This window comes from Salmo salar, chromosome 14 (assembly GCF_965601325.2).
Source record: "Salmo salar chromosome 14, fSalSal1, whole genome shotgun sequence".
NCBI lineage: Eukaryota > Metazoa > Chordata > Actinopteri > Salmoniformes > Salmonidae > Salmo > Salmo salar.
In genome coordinates, this window is record NC_138304.1 from 66984433 (window position 1) to 67003730 (window position 19298).

The window sequence follows — 19298 nt, forward strand, 5'->3', positions numbered from 1 at the left end:
GTCAGGTTTGTAGGCCTCCTTGCTCTCACACACTTTTTCTACCCACAAAATTTCTATGGGATTGAGGTCAGGGCTTTGTGATGGCCACTCCAATATTTTGACTTTGTTGTCCTTAAGCCATTTTGTCACAACTTTGGAAGTATGCTTGGGGTCATTGTTCATTTGGAAGACCAATTTGCAACAAAGATTTAACTTCCTAACTGATGTCCTGAGATGTTGCTTCAATATATCCACATACTTTTCCTGCCTCATGATGCCATCTATTTTGTGAAGTGCACCAGTACCTCCTGCAGCAAACCACCCCCACAACATGATGCTACCACCCCCGTGCTTTACGGTTGGGATGGTGATCTTCGGCTTGCAAGCGTCCCCCTTTTTCCTCCAAACATAACGATGGTCATTATGGCCAAACAGTTCTATTTTTGTTTCATCAGACCAGAGGACATTTCTCCAAATAGTACGATTTTTCTCCCCATGTGCAGTTGCAAACCGTAGTCTGGCTTTATGGTGGTTTTGGAGCAGTGGCTTCTTCCTTGCTGAGCGGTCTTTCAGGTTATGTCGATATAGGACTCGTTTTACTGTGGATATAGATACTTTTGTACTCGTTTCCTCTAGCATCTTCACAAGGTCCTTTGCTGCTGTTCTGGGATTTATTTCCACCTTTCGCACCAAAGAACGTTAATCTCTAGGAGACAGAACGCGTCTCCTTCCTGAGCTGTATGACAGCTGCGTGGTCCCATGGTGTTTATACTTATTGTTTGTACAGATGAACGTGGTACATTCAGGCATTTGGAAATTGCTCCCAAGGATGAACCAGACTTATGGAGGTCAACAATTTTTTTTCTGAGGTTTTGGCTGATTTCTTTTGATTTTCCCATGATGTCAAGCAAAGAGGCACTAAGTTTGAAGGTAGGCCTTGAAATACATCCACAGGTACACCTCCAATTGACTCAAATGATGTCAATTAGCCTATCAGAAGCTTCTAAAGCCATGACATTTTCTGGAATTTTCCAAACTGTTTAAAGGCATGGTAAACTTCTGACCCACTGGAATTGTGATACAGTGAATTATAAGTGAAATAATCTGTCTGTAAACAATTGTTGGAAAAATTACTTGTGTTATGCACAAAGTAGATGTCCTAACCGACTTGCCAAAACTATAGTTTGTTAACAAGAAATGTGTGGAGTGGTTGAAAAACAAGTTTTAATGACTCCAACCTATGTGTATGTAAACTTCCAACTTCAGCTGTCTGTGATTTGACGTAATTTTATCTGTGGCTAATGACCTTGAGCCTTCTTGGATGGGCACTTCTAACGTCCCTCTATGGCAGCACCCAAGGGGCTAGAATTTTTTAAGTCTTCCCTTAGACTTGGCGGAGATTTAGTGTCCCCATGAGTGACAGAACACTGAGCCAATCATGGCGCAATGCTTTGTATTTTCTGCTGGCTTGCCCCACCATTTCTTTTTTGGGCAAAAAATGTGGGGCTCAAAACATGTGGGGCTCTGCCCCACCTGCCCTGAATCACTGGTCGCCACTGATCATGCTGAAACATGAGGTGGTGGCGGATTAATTGCACAACAATGGGCCTTTCATCACGGTATCTCTGTGCGTTCAAATTGCCATCGATAAAATGCTATTGTTTTCATTGTCCATAGTTTATACCTGCCCAAACCATAATTCCACCGCTACCAAGGGGCACTCTGTTCAACATTGACATCAGAAAATCTGCCCGGTACAGTTGAAACTGGGATTAATTTGTATAGAGCATACTTCTCTAGCGTGCCAGTGGCAATTGAAGGTGAGCATTTGCCCACTGAAGTCTGCTACGAAGCCAGACTGCAGTCAGACCAAGACCCAGGTGAGGATGACAAGCACGGAGATGAGCTTCCCTGAGACAGTTTCTGATAGTTTGTGCAGAAATTGTATGATTGTGCAAACCCACAGTTTCATAAGCTGTCCCGCAGGTGAAAAAGTAGACTGTGGAGGTCCAGGGCTGGCGTGGTCACACGTCTGCAGTTGTGAGGCCGGTTTGGACCTACTGCCAAATTCTCTGAAATGACGTTGGAGGCGTGGTAGAGAAATTAACATGAAATTCTCTGGCAACTGCTTTGGTGGACATTCCTGCAGTCAGCATTCCGATTGCAAGCTCCCTCAAAACTTGAGACATCTGTGGCATTGTGTTGCGTGACAAAACTGCACATTTTAGTGGCCTTTTATTGTCCCCGGTGCACCTGTGTAATGATCACGCTGTTTAAACAACTTCTTGATATGCCACACCTGTCAGGTGGATGGATTATCTTGGCAAAGGAGAAATGCTCACTAACCGGGATGTAAACAAATGTGTGCACAAGATTCGAGAGAAATACGTCTTTTGTGCATTTGGGATCTTTTATTTCAGCACATGAAACATGGGACCAACACTTTACATGTTGCGTTTATATTTTTGTTAAGTGTACTATCCTTGCGCCATCCAAATTCAGTAGGACGGATTATTTTCATTGAAACATATGTGAATTACCACATCAATAACTTCAATATGAGGGTTTATGTAAAACACGTCAGGGAAATCATATGCTCCAATTTCAGTTGTCATTACATTTCCAAATTTCATGTTAATATCGGAGATGAGATTTCTGCCATGGAACTAAAATTCCATAAAACCCGTGCAAGCCGGATACTTTTGCTTCATTTCCGCCTTGCTGGATATCTGCATGAGGCAACCTCATCAGGCCCTTTTTACGTCTTTGAGAAGTGTGGTACAGAACGGCAGACAAGTGAGTGAAAAGAATATACGATTTTCGTGGCCAAAATTGCATGAAAGAGCACAATGTAAAACCATCATACGTGTAACGTTACTCGTTTGCCTTTGAGTCAAAAGTATATCACTATTTATTTTTTTTGTCCAAAGTTTTTAAAGAATTTGAGTGTTTGCTCCGTGCTCAAATGATTTCATCAGGGAAGATTGTTAGCGCGATGTTAGCACAAGTGCAACATGTATGTCTAGCTAACTACACGTTTAGCGTCCTCGCGGGATCACTCAACGCATTATGTTGCTTTACAATATGTTTCGTTTTCTGTTTTAACGCATGGCTATTTTAAATATATTGTAGTTTTGCTCACAATTTGACGTTGGCTGGTGAAATTAACGTTACTGTAACTAACTAGCAACCGCTAGTTGGTAGACTCGAGCTGTTAGGCTTTTGGGCCTAGTGTGTAGACTCGTTCACATTGTCTGTTTTTTATTCCTACTACTTAATTACAGGTAGTTATTTACACATGTATTTATGCTGTCCATGTGTAGCCTAACTCACGTTGCCAACATCACTAGTAAACGTTAACCGTTATGTCTAACGTTAGCTAACTATTCGTGTGTCTGCAGCAGTGGCAGAAATTCCTTCCTGGTGTTTCCTGTTGCATTCAACGAATTAGTTGATCATAATGTGGTAATGTCATTGATTAATGTAGGATACCATTATTACAAGGCCTTTTGTCTTGTGGGATCTGCGGCCAGACATTGCGCTTGTGGTACCTTGAATCTCATAATTAAATCACCAGTATTACCTGACCAAAAAATTATGTTTCTCTCCAGTGACTTCAGAGTCGTGGGAGACTGCCCCAGCAGTGGCTGAAACGCCAGAAATCAAGCTCTTTGGGAAATGGAGTACAGATGATGTTCAGATCAATGACATCTCCCTGCAGGTGAAGCATTTCAATGTTCCACTGGTGACCCTTCTAGGCACTAAAATGTAATTTGTGTAAGCGAGGCTAGAGTCACGTCTTTACAACACTCATTGTCCTGGTGTGCTAGAGTGCTCGCATAGTAAACGTCTTTGCATATTCATTGACTGTAGTCTCTTGTGGCCCAGTCAATCACCAGCTCAGAAATATGTATGTATTCCCTTAAACCTAAATTCTTGGGAAGGGAAATAGTATTTATGCTTTTTGCTTCACCTCAGGATTACATTGCCGTGAAGGAGAAGTATGCTAAGTACCTGCCACACTCTGGAGGCCGTTATGCTGCCAAGCGTTTCCGCAAGGCCCAGTGTCCCATTGTGGAGCGTCTCACCAACTCCATGATGATGCACGGCCGCAACAACGGCAAGAAGCTGATGACCTGTCGCATTGTTAAGCATGCCTTTGAGATCATCCACCTGCTCACTGGTGAGGTACGTACCATCTCTACCTTATCCAACATTGTTTTTTACGTCCCAAATAGCACCCCGTTCCCTTTAGTGTGTTACTATGGTTCTTGGTCAAAAGTAATGCACTAAATGGGGAATACGGTGCCGTTTGGAACGCAGTCTTTGCCTTAAACTCCATGTCTGCCTCCCGCCACTATGCTGGTCTGTTTTAGTGACCTGGGTATAATCCAGTGGAGGCTCAGGTGGACCCAGCTCTAGGAAGCAGGGCTGCCTAAACAAATGGGTAACTGTGCCGAAAGGCCTGGAACACACCACATGGAATTTTTAATGCTTTAAGTCCATGCCTACTCTTGTTAGTTATCACTCCAATTTTAGTTCAATCAGCTGGATGTCCCATATGTAGGCTCTAAGTGGCTTTCCCTGTGATTTGTACCCCTGAATATGGTTTACAGTTGTGGTGGTTGACCTTGTCTCATCTGCCTTGCCCCCCCCAGAACCCCCTGCAGGTGCTGGTCAATGCCATTATCAACAGTGGACCCCGTGAGGACTCCACCCGTATTGGTCGTGCTGGTACTGTGAGGCGGCAGGCTGTGGATGTGTCCCCTCTGCGAAGAGTCAACCAGGTAAAGTAGACTGCCTGCACATTCTGCTCTCCAACTCAGTGCCTGTGTATGCTGCGACTTGTTTCACTGCCAAAAATCTAGGCTGTCACAAGTGAAGCAACAGGAATATGAAAGACGTCATTTGTGTACTTGAGGCTAGAGTCACGCCTTGACAAACTTATTGTCCTGGTGTGCTAGAGTGCTCGCAGAGTGAACATCTTTGCCTATTCATTGGCTGTAGTCTCTTGTGGCCCAGCCAATCACCAGCTCAGATACAGAATGTCCATGTTGACTTGCGTTTTGTGTAGATTCACAACATAGTTTATTTATTTTCTGTGTTGTGCATGTCTGCCCCCACCGTGTTGTCTCAGGCAATCTGGCTGCTCTGCACCGGAGCAAGAGAAGCTGCTTTCAGGAACATCAAGACCATCGCTGAGTGCCTCGCCGATGAACTGATCAACGCTGCTAAGGTGAGACTGTTTAAAGTGTAGTCTCAAGTACTGAAACAGCATTTAATGTTTGGTTCTGAACCAGTCTGCAGTTTTCACACAATTTTTATAGTGTGCTGTTATGTTAGGGGGGGCATTTTACTAGTTCTCCATGTCAATTTATTTGGTATTGATCAGTGTATTGAATGTTTTGTCTCTGTCAGGGTTCTTCTAACTCCTATGCCATCAAGAAGAAGGATGAGTTGGAGAGAGTCGCCAAGTCCAACCGTTAAAGTTTGCTTTCTAGAAGAAAAAAACAAGGAAATAAATTTGAACCTAATTTGTTTAATGTGGTATGGTGTTTAGTAAAATGCACACTTATAAAGGCATCAGTACATGACTGGGTTGAGAAATTAGTCAAAGGTTTAAAATGAATTTATTTGCAGTACTAAATACAAAGTTCTAAACATCACATAAAGGCTACACTAAAATGCTGAATTTGAGTACAAATTGCGTTTACTTGTTTTGACTATATAGGTAGTTGAACTATATAAATTAATGCAGTGTCTTAATTGCATACTACTGATTTGTATTCTAAAGGGAAGTAGGCCAGTGGTAATGTGTTATCACCAATGAGGACTTCACAACAAAGTACAAAACCCAGGTACTGTGACTCAAACAATGCCAGTTTATTCCGAGTTGAAATATCATGGTCTGGTGGTGTTGAGCAGTAGTGTACAACCCTCAGTTACGTTTGAGACCTTATGAACAACTGTCAGTGTTTCAACCCTTAGGCCTTTCCAATTTGGGCCTTGGTTAATCCACAGGAACATGTCAACTGTAATGATGGAAATTGTTGAAGGGGACTTTTGAACTTGTACCTTCCTTGGGTTATTCTTTGACCGTCATCTCAACCACCAGGACATTATTTAAATGTGTACAATTTCACAAATCAGTCATTATGTCCTTGTGGGTTTGACAAAGAATATAAATTTATTCATACCTATAAAAAGCATGCAGCCAGGCCTGGTGGCAGGATACATTTTTCAAAAGCAGACCCTCCAAATCTGCATTTTAGGTTTCACCTGTGTTCTAATTCAACAAACGTGCATTTATAATCCCCTTTACAATAAAGCCTTACATGCATCTATCACATTTGCGTGGTGGCAAAGGCCTACAGTTGAGCAGAGGTGTTTACTCATTTCCTTCAATTCTACTTTATTTAGCCTACATGGCTGGAGACAGGATGTTATTTGTAAAATAAATGTTTTACATAAATATATTCCCCACATTTTACTGATTGGCTACTCTTACACTGAGACAAACAACCTCGTTAATGCAACAGATAGCCCAAGCCAATGAGAAGACGTAAAACAGATTATAGAATATCAGGCGGCAACAAACACTACTAAAAATCAATGATGTTAGCGAGAGGTACTGGGGATTCTTTTTCCACATCGTGTATGGTGTGCTGTATAAACTCCCGCCTATACCTCTGGATTGGTGGATAAATCAACCGCCTATATTTACCGGGAAGAGACGCTATACTAGCCTCAATCCGTCCTGGATTTCAAAAGTGGCAAACGTTTTTTTATTCTCAAAATTGCCGGGCAGTCACGTGCATCACACATCAGTACACTCGTAACAACTTCCGCATTGCCAAAATTCTACTCTGAAATAAGCCTCGCGTAGCAAATCATTAAAAAAAATCTAATACATTCGCGACACATTGCCACCCATACATAAACAGGCAAGTTATTTTCGTTTGGAAAGATTTCTGAATTAGTAAAACCTCTCGCTGCGCCTCCGTGTTCGCAAAATATTGAGTTGAGAAAATGAGAGATTCGTCTTTTTCAGCACGAGGCATTTGCTCGCCAAACTACTTTTTTTCTGTGATTGTATTTAGAAATTTGCGAAAGGTCGATAAAACCATAGATATAGAATCCATACAACAGACGAGCCTATTCAATTCAGGACCGGTAGCCATGGCAAGTTTACCACTAAAATTGCCAAAAAAAAAACAGCCTACTTGGAGTGGGTTTGAGAATGGATGAGTATTTAAATACAAGTTGTTATATAGGGACATAAAATGCCCGCATACAGAACACCTACATTTCAAATCTACAGCCTATTAATGTTCATCAAGCCACACTGCTCTCTTTCCACAGTAGGGGGTGCAGTTGTGCAGAATATGCACACTGAACCCTCTAGCCCTGTGTAGTGCCGGGCCCCCATCTTACCCGTTTTAAAGTTCAACTTCAGATCTGGGATGTCCCAAAGATCCCATTAAGAATTTCTCTTTAGCTCCCTGCCCAACAGTTGGCGATGTCCTTGATATGTTCACATTTGTATTTACATATAGTCAATGAAGGTCTATGTGTGTTCTATGGGAGAAGGGCAGGGCATTTAGAAGTATGGCTTCCTGTTGATAAGTAGGCAGAATGAAGACAGAGACCCTCCGAGCTTGGAGGCCTCGCTACACGCTGTAGGGAGGAGGGTGTAGTCCATCAGCTTCTGGAAGGCCTGGTGGGCAGGAAGATATATATATATATATATATATATAATACCATTTTATTACATTCACATTTATGGGGAGAATCTTTGGCCAAGGTCTGCGACGGCTGGTTGACAAGCTTTTGTGTTAGTAGCCTACTGTTCATCCTCCATTCTTTATTCTAGCATGCACTTCATCATGTGACTATTTCATGGTGTTTTGCATCAGGGAGGAAAATGAAAGAGTTAATGAAATAGAACATCATATTATGGCACTCTTGAAATTGACTAGAGGGACTTTGTACTGAAAATAAAGAAATTCTCTCTTACACTGCCTTCAGAAGTAGTTGACATTTTCCACATTTTCCACCCCTTGACATTTTCCACATTTTGTTTTGTTACAACCTCAATTTTAAATGAATTAGCTTGAGATTTTGTGTCACTGGCCTACACACAATACCCCATGGTGTCAAGGTGAAATTATGTTTTTAGAAATGTTTACAAATTAATAGAAAAATGCTGAAATGTTTCAGTCAATAAGTATTCAACCCCTTTGTTATATCAAGCCTAAATGAAGGGTACCTATTGGTAGATGGGTAAAAAAAAAGGCAGACAGAATATCCCTTTGAGCATGGTGAAGTTATTAATTACACTTTGGATGATGTATCAATACACCAGTCACTACAAAGATACAGGCATCCTTCCTAACTCAGTCGCTGGAGAGGAAGGAAACCATTCAGGTATTTCACCATAAGGCCAATAGTGACTTTAAAACAGTTACATAGTTGAATGGCTGTGATAGAAAACAGGATGGATCAACAACATTGTAGTTACTCCACAATATTAATCTAAATGAAAAGAAGAAAGCCTGTACAGAATACAAATATTCCAAAACATGCATCGTGTTTGCAATAAGGCACTTAAGTAAAACTGCAACAAATTTGACTAAGAAATTACCTTTAGCTCCTGAATACATAGTGTTATGTTTGGGCCAAATCCAACACTTCATTGGGTACCGCTCTTCATATTTTCATGCATGGTGGTGTCTGCATCATGTTATGGGTATGCTTGTCATCTGCAATGACTTGGGAGTTTTTTTGTATACAAAGAAACGGAATAGAGCTAAGCACAGGCAAAATCTTAGAGGGAAACCTGGTTCAGTCTGCTTTCCAAAAGGCACTGGGAGACAAATTCACCTTTCAGCAGGAAAATCCCGTAAAACACAAGGCCATATAGTTGTATACCAAGACGACATTGAATGTTCCTGAGTGGCCTAGTTACAGTTTTGACTTAAATCGTCTTGAAAATCTACGGCAAGACTTGCAAATGGCTGTCTAGCAATGATCAACAACCAACTTGACAAAGCCTGAATAATTTTTTTTAAGAATAATGTGCACATTTTGTGCAATCCGGGTTTGCAAAGCTCTTAGAGACATACCCAGAAAGACTCCCAGTTGTATTCACTGCCAAAGGTGATTCTAACATGTATTGACTCAGGGGTGTGAATACTTATGCAAATGTATTATTTCTGTATTTCAATTTTCAATAAATGTGCAAAAAATCTTTAAAAACATGTTTTAACTTTGTCATTATGGGGTAGTGTGTGTAGGTGGGTGAGAAAAAAGCAATTTAATAAATTTTAAATTCAGGCTGTAACAACAAAATGTGGAATAAGTCAAGGGGTATTAATACTTTCTGATGGCAATGTATATGCCAAAGGCACAATAAAGTGGATATAAAAAAGTACTGCTTAGTAAAATAACCTAAAGACCACTGTTCACTCACAGGGACGCTTTCGGGACACTCCTCAGTGGGCGGGTGAAGCAGGTAGTCCACTTTGGAGGGGCCCCTGACGTAGACACAGTTAGCTGCTGCGCCCTCAGGGACCGTGAGCACTTCGTAGTGGTGATCAGTCAGCTGCTCCATCATCTACACACACACACACACACACACACACAGAGGCAGGGCTAACAAGTTTCGCGTGACAGCAGCGGCCAGGGTCTGTTCCCATTAGAGTAGCCCACACAAGGAGAAACTGAAATGTGCATGAGCCAATCATCTCCGGATGGGGACCAAATAGAGCAGACACTAGGGTAATGTGGGCTTATAGGGCTCTAAACAACACCATGAGAGTTTAAAACAGCCCAATAAAGCTTGATTTATCATTTACATTATTCATCTGAGCACAGTGACATAAATACTGGGCTGGAGACAGTCTTTTGAGGTGATCACTTTGCATGTCTGAATGGGAGTTTGTTGTGGCAAGCAGAATGTGGTCTGCACATGGGTAGAGAGCTACAGTATATTCATTAATAATCTTTCTCTTGGACACACACAAACACACACACTCACCCGGAGGGTCTTCTTGGCCCCATCACTGTTGCTGATGATGATAGTATCAGGACCTCCCATAGAGCAGATGTTCTTTAGACGCGCTCCCCCACAAACTGGCACCGTGGACACAGCAAAGTCCTAAAACAAGGACAGAGATGGTAAGAATAAAATATTGTACACAGGGATATGGTTGTGTACTGGGACATCAAATCAAGTAAGAAATCCGATAGATTAGATAATGAATACAGTGTAAATATGGCATGTAAAGCAACATCAGGAAATCAGACAGATGGCAGACACAAACAAAGCCCCACACACAATTGCATGCCACACCCTGAGTGACGAATATCCAAAACCAACAGGTTATGGTATTAACTATCATTACAAGTCCATTAAAATGTAAATAAATAGACCTGACTGTGAAAACATCATGTCTAGTTTATGGGAGCATGGTAGAGATGTAAGAAGTACACATTTACATTGTACATAAAAAATAATTAGTCTTTTAACTATAGATCTCATAATACAATAGGACAATGGCCACCTGCTCATCCCTGTTGCAACACATGGGTTCTTTCCCAATTTGTCTTTCCTTGATTCCTTATGTCCTCTTTGCTTGCCTCTTTCTCAGAACATATTGGAGGAGAAGGTTGGAGGAGAAGGGACTTTTGATCTTGTCCTCTCATGTGGTTTGAGAAAGGAATCAAGCTATACTCACTCTGAAAGTGTCGGCCAGAACCTCAGCTCCTCTGTGGTTGGTGTGGGAGGAGATTCCCACAAAGAACTCCCTGCCGGTGAAGAGCACGTCACTGCCCTCCAGCGTGGCCCCTGCGGAGCCCCCCTCCTCTGCCCCCATCTCCACCACTGTCAGGTTGAGCTCCGACATCACCCTCCTCACTGCTTCAGTCTTAGGGAGATAGGAGAAAGGGAAATGGAGGGATGGAAAAGGGGAGAGGGAGTTGATTTTCCAGGTCAAACTGACTCTACTGCAACATTAATCTATAATTAAAACATAATTAACAGCAACATAAATCACTAATTTAGACAGAACTACAACACGTTCAGTGGAATGATTCACAACACACACACACACATCTCCTTCATTTAGGGTAAAAAAAAAAATCTGCGATACAGAAAATAAAACATTTTATCAGTTGTGGTCAGTGTTTACCTCACTGCGTCTCTGCTGTTTGAAAGGCCTGGTGATGAGTGCCGTGTCTCCCTGTATCACCGCTACATCCTCTATCCTCCAGCTCTCTGGTAGCTCCGGGTCTGCAGGGATCTCTATGAGCTGCAGCCCCACCTTCTGTCTCAGCGCCCCTGTCAGCACCCCAAACTGACGCTGTGCTTTGGCCAGGTCCATCGTGGTTTCCCCGTTTTCGACCTTGTCGCTTTTCTCGTCATCAACCTTCCCAAAGGTCTCTGGGATGCCCCGCACCACGGCATGGGTGAAGCGGCCGTACGGCAACACGCTTGCCATAATGTGTGTGTGCGTGGTGTGTGTGTGTGTGTGCAGGTGTGGGAGTACCCTGGCTATGGGCTAGTAGTGGTGTTCTGCCACTACAAGACAGAACAGTGAAAGTGTGTGTATGCCACTAGATGAGTGGGAGGGAGTGGGTGAGAGTTCTTGTCAGATTGTGTTCCCAACTGTTTGAGAAGCTGCGAGGTGTGACGGCAAGACCAGCTGGACACTAAAGGGATGTGATGGAGAGAAGCAGCAACTCTACGGGGAGTCTGTCAACCAGGCAGGAAAACACACTGGAGAAAGTCTTCATCCCTGTTCTTCCACTTCAGTGATCAGCCACTCCAATACCCACCGCATAGTTCCAGGGAGGTAAATATGGGGAGTTTCAGTCTGATTGCTGTCTGAAAGAAAGTAGGGAGACAGATTCTTTGGGGCTTTTTGATGAGAAGGATAAAGCATGTTTGTACATGCTCTGTGACTCATTAGATGAAAGTTCCTGTGATCAATTGTGCCTGCTCTACTGCACGCATCTCAGTCTCTTCGACTGTAGGACATACTGTCTGGACCATAACATATTTTCCTCAGAGAGACAAAAGTCTGTTTTGTGGTGATACTGGAGTTGGACAGAGATGGCATGAAAAAAAAAAAAAAAGGATGATCTGAAGTGTCCAGTGTTCACCAATATACCGCCCCCATATGCTACTTGATTTAAATGATTGAGACCAACTAAATAAAAACAATTATTCAACAGCTAGTCATGTAGATAGAGACACTATTCTTCTTTCAAGTTGAACTGTGAACCAGAATTAATACAGATAACAGAGTGGACTGGAGAATACAGACAAGGGCTGCATTGTTCAAGGGCAGATTATTTGAGCACAACATCCTACAATGGCCTTGCAATGGCAAATATATCCGCTCATTGCCTACAGTTGAAAGACAATCACTGCTTTATTGTCATCCTTTAGTGAATCCCAGCGGCAATATTCTCTTTGCTGAACGCAACAAGTGTTGCAGGATTGTCAATATTATGTCTGTATATGTTCACATTCTGCCTACATTTTGTGTATTCTGGTTAATTAAGAGAGAAAAAACATTTGATAGCAGGGTGATAACCATTCACGGCAAAATGGAATTAACTATCAGACAATAACAAACAAAAAGGGATGTTTCTCAGTATTGATTTTAGGAATGTAGACTACCTAAACCTAGATTTAGGAACATTTCTCTTACTAATTTATTTCAATGTATTTTTAGCATCCCATGCCAGCCATCTGCAGAGTAACAAGTTGCACGAAAAGCATCTGAAATATTTGCTTGTAAGAGCTCATCATGCCCAGTGCAATGTCAATATTCCAAAATCTAAGTGAAGATGGAAGCCTACCTTATTATTGCTTTTACAGAGGTTATTCAAATTCTGTTCTTTTCCCCTGGCTGTGTCTTCCCGGTCATCGTATCTCGTTATTATCTTCTCTTCTATATTTCCCTCTCCCCGTCTCACCCGTTGCCCTGTTCACCCTTTCATCCCCCACTTCCCCTCCCCATCCCCCACCAGTCCGTCCTGTCCAGGATTCCACCTCTCCGCTCAACGAGAAAAGTTGACAGTAGGTTATTATCACGATAGATTTGCTTCTTACCTTGTATGAAAGTGCAGATCGAATAGAATTCACCCACCGGAGTTCAACTCGCAAACGATTCTGACTTCTGTCACTTTAATAAAGTAGGCCTAGGCTTAACAGCTAATCTCCTTATAAAATGTTGCCCAAACCCGTTGAAATGTTGCTTCTAACGTAAACTCTTTCTATGCAGAATTCATAGTAACAAAGATTGATTTCAAGTGGTACTCGGAGAGATTATTTTATTCATATTTTCCCCCTGATCTATTGTTTCCAAGTGTGACAGCCCCCAGCACCCTCGCCTAACTTGTATCCGCCCATTCTACATATAAACGTGAACAGTTATATACATTTGCAATGCTATTTTCTTATCGTGCGCTCATCAGATTAAATTGGGCACATTATTAATTCCCAAACTTTCATCACTTTTGTTTTTACAGACGCAATACGTTTGACTATTCAATTGTGTGTGTGTGTGTGTGTGTGTGTGTGTGTGTGTGTGTGTGTGTGTGTGTGTGTGTTGTTGGCCTCTAGTCTTTGTCTGTGAAAAATAATCCTGGCTTTTCTGCAATATGGGTCATATATCTGTGCAATGGGTCCAAGAGAAAGAGATATGATGGAGTCACACAACATAGTTTGTCAAAGTGTCTGTCTTGGAAAATGAAGAACAGTTGTCTAATTCATTATCAATGCTGGTGGTTTACCACACATGAGGGGTTCGGCCTACAAACGTTGAGCATTACTCAGTTTCACGTTTGAGATATTCGTCTCTGATTAAATGGTAAACACAGAAACAGCCCCACTAGTGACAGATGGCGTGTGTGACCTGCAGACAGGGCAGTGCAATGTTCCCGTCTAGCGACTGGCATATGTTACTGCAGTCAAAAATCTCAAAACAGTCCACTGCAGATTTGATTTGAGTCAGAAAAAAAGCTTTAAAGTTCATTTGATGACGTAAGAGAGAGAGAGAGAGAGAGAGAGAGAGAGAGAGACAGAGAGAGAGACACATAGAGACAGACAAACAGACACACACACGCCCACACACACATGCACACACACACACACACACACACACACACACACACACACACACACACACACACACACACACACACACACACACACACACACACACACAGGATTAACAAAAGAACACCATCTGCCAGCCCAACTCCAGCCCACACAAAACATCCCATTGAAATACAGTGGAGGATTTGTACTCTACATACCATGCACTAGAATAGGCCAACCAGCCAATCCTCCCTTCCACATAGCAAAACATTTTTTTTTAACAGAAAATGAAAAAACAAGCAGTTCTTATTGGACAATTTCATTTAGCTTCACTCTGTTTTCTTCCGTTCTGTGATGTATGAACATGACCCTAGCCTATCTAATGGGTTTCAGGAAGGCTGGCTGTATGTGGTGTGCTTAATGCCTGGTAAACTGTTTATCCGGTCTGATCCCACCCCTATCACAAGACTCTTGTCACTTGACTATCCTCCTTGCCCACCTCAGGGCACTCTTTAGGGAGTTATGGGTAATGCAGTTACTTTCTCTGCCTCTCTTTACTTCGTCTTCTGGTCTTCCTCTTGCGCTACTCTTACTGCAAGTATATCTTTCTGTCTCTTACCTACTTTTTCTTAGTATTCTCTGTCCATCTGTTTGTCTGTCTCCCTCTCTTTCTCTCTTTATTATCTCATGCATAAGCTGAATGCATACGTTGAGTGCATAAGCTTTTCAGCAAGAAATACTGATGTATAAAACGCATCATGTTATACTGCAGGTTACACATACAGTGCATCCTCTCCACTGTTTTTACTGTGTCGTCTGTATCCACATCTGTGGGTGTAGCCTTCATTTTGGACATGATGTGTAACTTGCCTTGCTATTTTTGAGTTGGTACAATATAAATCACCGCCACCCTACATGTCACATTTAGTTATCTTAAAAGTAAGGCCCTCTCTGTAAATCCATGTCAATTTAAGCACTACATGGTTACCATCCAAATTACATTTGGAGAGCTTTGGGTGGAAAACTTTGCTCCCAGTGTCTGGTTGGTTAGAAAGAAAGAGGACCAGAGATAGATGGGGAGGTAGATTGAGGGAATTTACAACTGACCATATGAGGACAATAGAAATGACATCTGGACACATTGCCCTATCAGAGAGAGAAATAATACAGTAAGAAAAAACAGAGAGTGTGGTTGACTGGGAGAGAAAGATTGAGAGTTGGATGGATTGGATGCTTGTAACGAATGTCGTTGTAAGGATGGTCGGACCAAGATGCAGCGTGGGGTAGGTTAATCATTTTTTATTTATGATAACCGGCAACAAAACAATAAAGAGTAACCAACGAAACGTACAGCTTTGTAGGGCTAAAAGCTACAATACAAAATCAAGATCCCACAAACAACAGGTGGGAAAAGGCTGCCTAAATATGATCCCCAATCAGAGACAACGAAAGACAGCTGCCTCTAATTGGGAACCATACCAGGCCAACATAGAAATACAAAAACTAGAGTACCCACCCTAGTCACACCCTGACCTAACCAGAATAGAGAATAAAAAGGCTCTCTAAGGTCAGGCCGTGACAATGCTGACTTGGAAGGAAGGAAAAAAATACAAATACATTTAATTTGGGTTTGAATGGGACACGCTACCTATTACCTGCTATTGGAGTTGGTAGAAGAGAGAGGCTGAAGGTATCAGGCAGGGACATTTACCAAAACGAGAGAAAAGTTTGTAATATTTCTAAAGTGCCCAAGAATCAACTTCTACAACTTCTAAGATGTCTTCTCCACAACTGTTCCTTATTTTCCTGTGCTGTCTTCCTTTGGCAGGTATGTAAGAAAAAGATGGAGATGAGAAAGTTTGAGGAAAAGAGATAAGCTTGATAATGCCTAAGAATACTCAATTCAGTAGGTTTAACAAGGACAACTAACTTTTCAGATTTGACCCATAGCTCAATAACAGGAGAAATGCATTGACATAAGAATTCTACATTATCTAGTCAACCCGGTCTCAGAGCATTTCATATTATTCTGTATGTAAATCCGAAAGCTCCATTTACTATGATATGTTACCTTTGGTATGGTTATGTAAGCCAGATGGTTACTTAAATTAAGGCAAGGTCAAAGTGGATGGGTGGGCTTATAACGCAAAGTCTAGCAACCCAAAGGTTGCGAGTTTGAATCTCATCCCAGAAGACATCAGCATTTTAGAAACTTTTCATCTACTTACTACTTTTTAGCTACTTTGCAAATACGTAGCATGTTAGCTAACCCTTCCCCTAACCTTAACCCTTTAACCTAACTCCTAAACTTAACCCTAACTTTAACCCTAACCCCTAGCCTAGCTAACGTTAGTGAGCTAGCTAACATTAGCCACCTAGCTAGAATTCGTAACATATTGTACATTTAGAAAATTCGTAACATATTGTACATTTGGCAAATGCACAACATATAATACTAATTGTTTTTCGTAACATATCATATGAAATGGTTAATGGACACCCGCAAATTAATACATAACATACGAAAAGTAACATATTATACTAAATGGAGTGCCTTGGATTTACATACAGAAAAATACAAAATACTCTGAGACCAGGTTGCAACCATTAAAACGTTTAGGGGGAAATCAATACGTTTAGTTCTGAGTTGTCTTTTTTCCCCACCTTCATACCCCCATTAGTATGATGTACATCTTACATTTGATACATAATCTTACATAGTCCCTTTCTTTATTAGTACCTCTGTGCTGTTAACATGTGTTTCCTGCCATCTCTCCTATGGACTGCCTCAAGTTCCCTCTGGAGTGTCCTGCCGGATAACGCTGACTAGCTAGCACAGCAGTGGAGATGCAAGGTGAGTGCAGGCTGTACGTTTGTGTGTGTGTGTGTATGCGTGTCTGCGTGCATGCGTGTGTTTGTGCATGTCACACACACACATTGGAGACAGTATTGGGTTTCCAGTGGAGGTGGCATGACAGAAACTTAAGAGAATATACAATAATGTTTCATGATTGTGTATTGGATTGAATAACAAACTTGACTGGCACTGCAATTGTGTAATGTTAACTAAAGTTGAAGAGTTAAGTGTGGGAGATGTTTTATGGCCCACTATGCCTGCCTAGCCTTGCCTTCCTGCTGGGTATTCACTACATAATGAGACAAAAGGCTAGCTGAAAAGGCCAAATGTCACCACTATTCTCTCAGCAAGCCGGTTGTTAGCTCCCTAATGCCTGTGATGCCATCAAATTATCTCTAAAAATAGCCAAACGCTAAGTGGGTGGGACACAGGATTCTGTGTTACTCTGAGGATAAGAGGAAAGGGACTGCTCTGAAAAGTATTTTTGCCACATAATTCAATTGAGGTCAGTAATTTGCAGTGATTGAATGTATTGTTAACACCTTTCTAAATGCAGAGCTGGTGTGGTCTATCCACTGACTTTTGGTGGGCCAATTGTACGTCTCTTAGTGTGACAGTAATACATCCCAATGTCTGTCAGTCTAGCAATTACACTATCATCTCCTCTTGTCTCTATTTCAGTCAGTGCACTGACAAATAGGCCTCGACTTACTGAAGTGAAATATGCTGAATACCATTGAATACTATTGAAATTACCCTTTTCCTCATCTGTAGGCTCCCTGCATCTGGTCCTGTATGAGAAGAGCTGTGCCATTCCCTCTCAATGTGGTTTATCTGGGGAGAAACACGCCTGAACTTCACCTACCAAAATGACCGCTGTGACACGGACCTGTGCAACGGGGCTATGGCCCATGCTGCCCCCATCTGGAGGGGAGGTGCACTGTGCATCCTGGTTATTTTCTCTCTCATACTAAGCTGTTATCCAAATGTATTGCATTTTATATGTACATTCATCATCATACAGTAACATGCACAACCTATACTGTAATGGGGTGAATCCCACTAACCCAAAAATCTCATTATAGACATACACAGTTTGACACACTGACCGTGCCTTTGTTTACATGTAGGCTTAGAACTCACATACGACATATGCGCACACACACACACACACACACACACACACACACACACACACACACACACACACACACACACACACACACACACACACACACACACACACACACACACACACACACACACACATCCTAAAAAGTAGTGCACAGTCAGAGTCACCTGAGGGTAGAAATGAGTCATGTGTCTATTGAGACATATCAGTGTTTAAATGACAATGAAACTAGTGGCGAAACATAATCCACATGTTGATCAAATCCACTGCATTCATTTATAAGAACATTTGTTTAAATAAGGGTTAACATGGCTTTCTAACATTGCTACTTTTCTATGGTGCTATATTTAGCATAACTTTGTTGAAAAAGGATTGGCAGCCATTAATAAACAAACAAGAAACAGTAACCAATTGTGGTTTTATTTTGACCATCTTTTCAGGATGATTAAAACCTGCAAAAGAAATACTAAGTTTGATTGTCATCATCAATAAAGATCTAATGAAATGTCGTTGACTCAATGTACACAACATAATCTAGGTTAAGTGCTATTGCCTTCGAATAAAATTGAAGGTGAAGTAAAGGGCTGAAATATGTGGAGGAAAGAATGCATCAAAAGTAGGAAGAAAATAAACAACAAAAATGAAGATGGGTCTTTAAAAAAAGAGGATGGGTTTGAGGAGGGGATAAAGATGGAAAATAGATATGTATGAAATGGAGAAGTAAAGGAGGATAATACATTAAAGAAGAATTAAAGAAGAATGTAAAAAGTCCCTGAAGTCATCACTAATCTTACAGTAAAATGAAGTAAAAAAAAAAAAAAAAGAACTGTTACAAGCTTCAGTAAAGGAAAATACAACTGGCAACATTGAAATGAAGACTTGGTCCCTTTTGACAAATTGTCATGGCAACAGGACTATAGACAATTGACCGGTAAAAGTAGGTCCATAGAAACCAAATAAAATCCATAACATAAAGGATTCAGTCATGTAAAATAGTAATGGGTTTCATGAAGAATTTTCTTATCTGTCAGATGTGGAGGACATGTATGGGTTTTAAACTACAGATTCATCCCACGGGTTGATGACGCCACTGTATAAAATAGCTGACATAATGCCAACTCAGATGCTAAATATATTGCAAATGACATCTTCATGTTTGTACTATTCAATAACGTGAATTGCACTTAGTGACTGTCTTACAAAACCTTACCCTGGAA

The 19298-nt window shown here is 41.4% G+C and overlaps 2 protein-coding genes and 3 non-coding genes across 7 annotated transcripts; 4 read left to right on the forward strand and 1 right to left on the reverse strand.

Annotated features, from left to right (window-relative positions):
* The first annotated feature begins 2252 nt into the window (after positions 1-2252).
* Positions 2253-6357, forward strand: LOC106570065 (small ribosomal subunit protein uS7). Its single transcript, XM_014142016.2, has 6 exons — positions 2253-2775; positions 3591-3700; positions 3958-4167; positions 4638-4766; positions 5117-5215; positions 5398-6357. Exons 1-6 carry the CDS (start codon positions 2340-2342, stop codon positions 5464-5466), a joined length of 1053 nt encoding a protein of 350 aa, XP_013997491.1. The 5' UTR covers positions 2253-2339; the 3' UTR covers positions 5467-6357.
* LOC123726946 (small nucleolar RNA SNORA3/SNORA45 family) lies at positions 3760-3891 on the forward strand. Its single transcript, XR_006759053.1, has one exon. It is a non-coding gene; the product is annotated as a small nucleolar RNA SNORA3/SNORA45 family (small nucleolar RNA).
* LOC123726942 (small nucleolar RNA SNORA65) lies at positions 4330-4455 on the forward strand. The gene has a single exon (XR_006759050.1). It is a non-coding gene; the product is annotated as a small nucleolar RNA SNORA65 (small nucleolar RNA).
* On the forward strand, positions 4895-5025 carry LOC123726945 (small nucleolar RNA SNORA3/SNORA45 family). The gene has a single exon (XR_006759052.1). It is a non-coding gene; the product is annotated as a small nucleolar RNA SNORA3/SNORA45 family (small nucleolar RNA).
* On the reverse strand, positions 5591-13391 carry LOC106570066 (putative hydrolase DDAH2). 3 transcript variants are annotated; one of them, XM_014142018.3, is made up of 6 exons: positions 13103-13391; positions 11172-11866; positions 10719-10907; positions 10019-10138; positions 9452-9595; positions 5591-7696 (listed from the first exon to the last, which is right to left on the reverse strand). In XM_014142018.3, the coding sequence occupies exons 2-6, from the start codon at positions 11478-11480 to the stop codon at positions 7580-7582; spliced, it is 879 nt and encodes a 292-aa protein (XP_013997493.1). In that variant the 5' UTR covers positions 11481-11866; positions 13103-13391; the 3' UTR covers positions 5591-7579. The 3 variants fall into 3 exon arrangements, with proteins under 3 accessions (XP_013997493.1, XP_013997494.1, XP_013997492.1); XM_014142019.3 differs by lacking the exon at positions 13103-13391 and adding an exon at positions 12850-13003 and having other exon boundaries at positions 11172-11862; XM_014142017.3 differs by lacking the exon at positions 13103-13391 and adding an exon at positions 12850-13003.
* Between the last annotated feature and the right edge of the window lie 5907 nt (positions 13392-19298).

What these genes read in the sequence shown, in the direction of transcription:
- LOC106570065 (XM_014142016.2), top strand. Translation starts at nt 2,340, where the DNA reads ATGTGTGCACAAGATTCGAGAGAAATACGTCTTTTGTGCATTTGGGAT. An exon ending in TCAATGACATCTCCCTGCAG is followed by an intron (nt 3,701 to 3,957) that starts GTGAAGCATTTC and finishes GCTTCACCTCAG; the next exon opens with GATTACATTGCCGTGAAGGA. An exon ending in CTCTGCGAAGAGTCAACCAG is followed by an intron (nt 4,767 to 5,116) that starts GTAAAGTAGACT and finishes GTGTTGTCTCAG; the next exon opens with GCAATCTGGCTGCTCTGCAC.
- LOC106570066 (XM_014142018.3), bottom strand. Translation starts at nt 11,480, where the DNA reads ATGGCAAGCGTGTTGCCGTACGGCCGCTTCACCCATGCCGTGGTGCGG. An exon ending in TTCTGGCCGACACTTTCAGA is followed by an intron (nt 10,139 to 10,718) that starts GTGAGTATAGCT and finishes TCCTTGTTTTAG; the next exon opens with GACTTTGCTGTGTCCACGGT. An exon ending in AGTGTCCCGAAAGCGTCCCT is followed by an intron (nt 7,697 to 9,451) that starts GTGAGTGAACAG and finishes CCTGCCCACCAG; the next exon opens with GCCTTCCAGAAGCTGATGGA.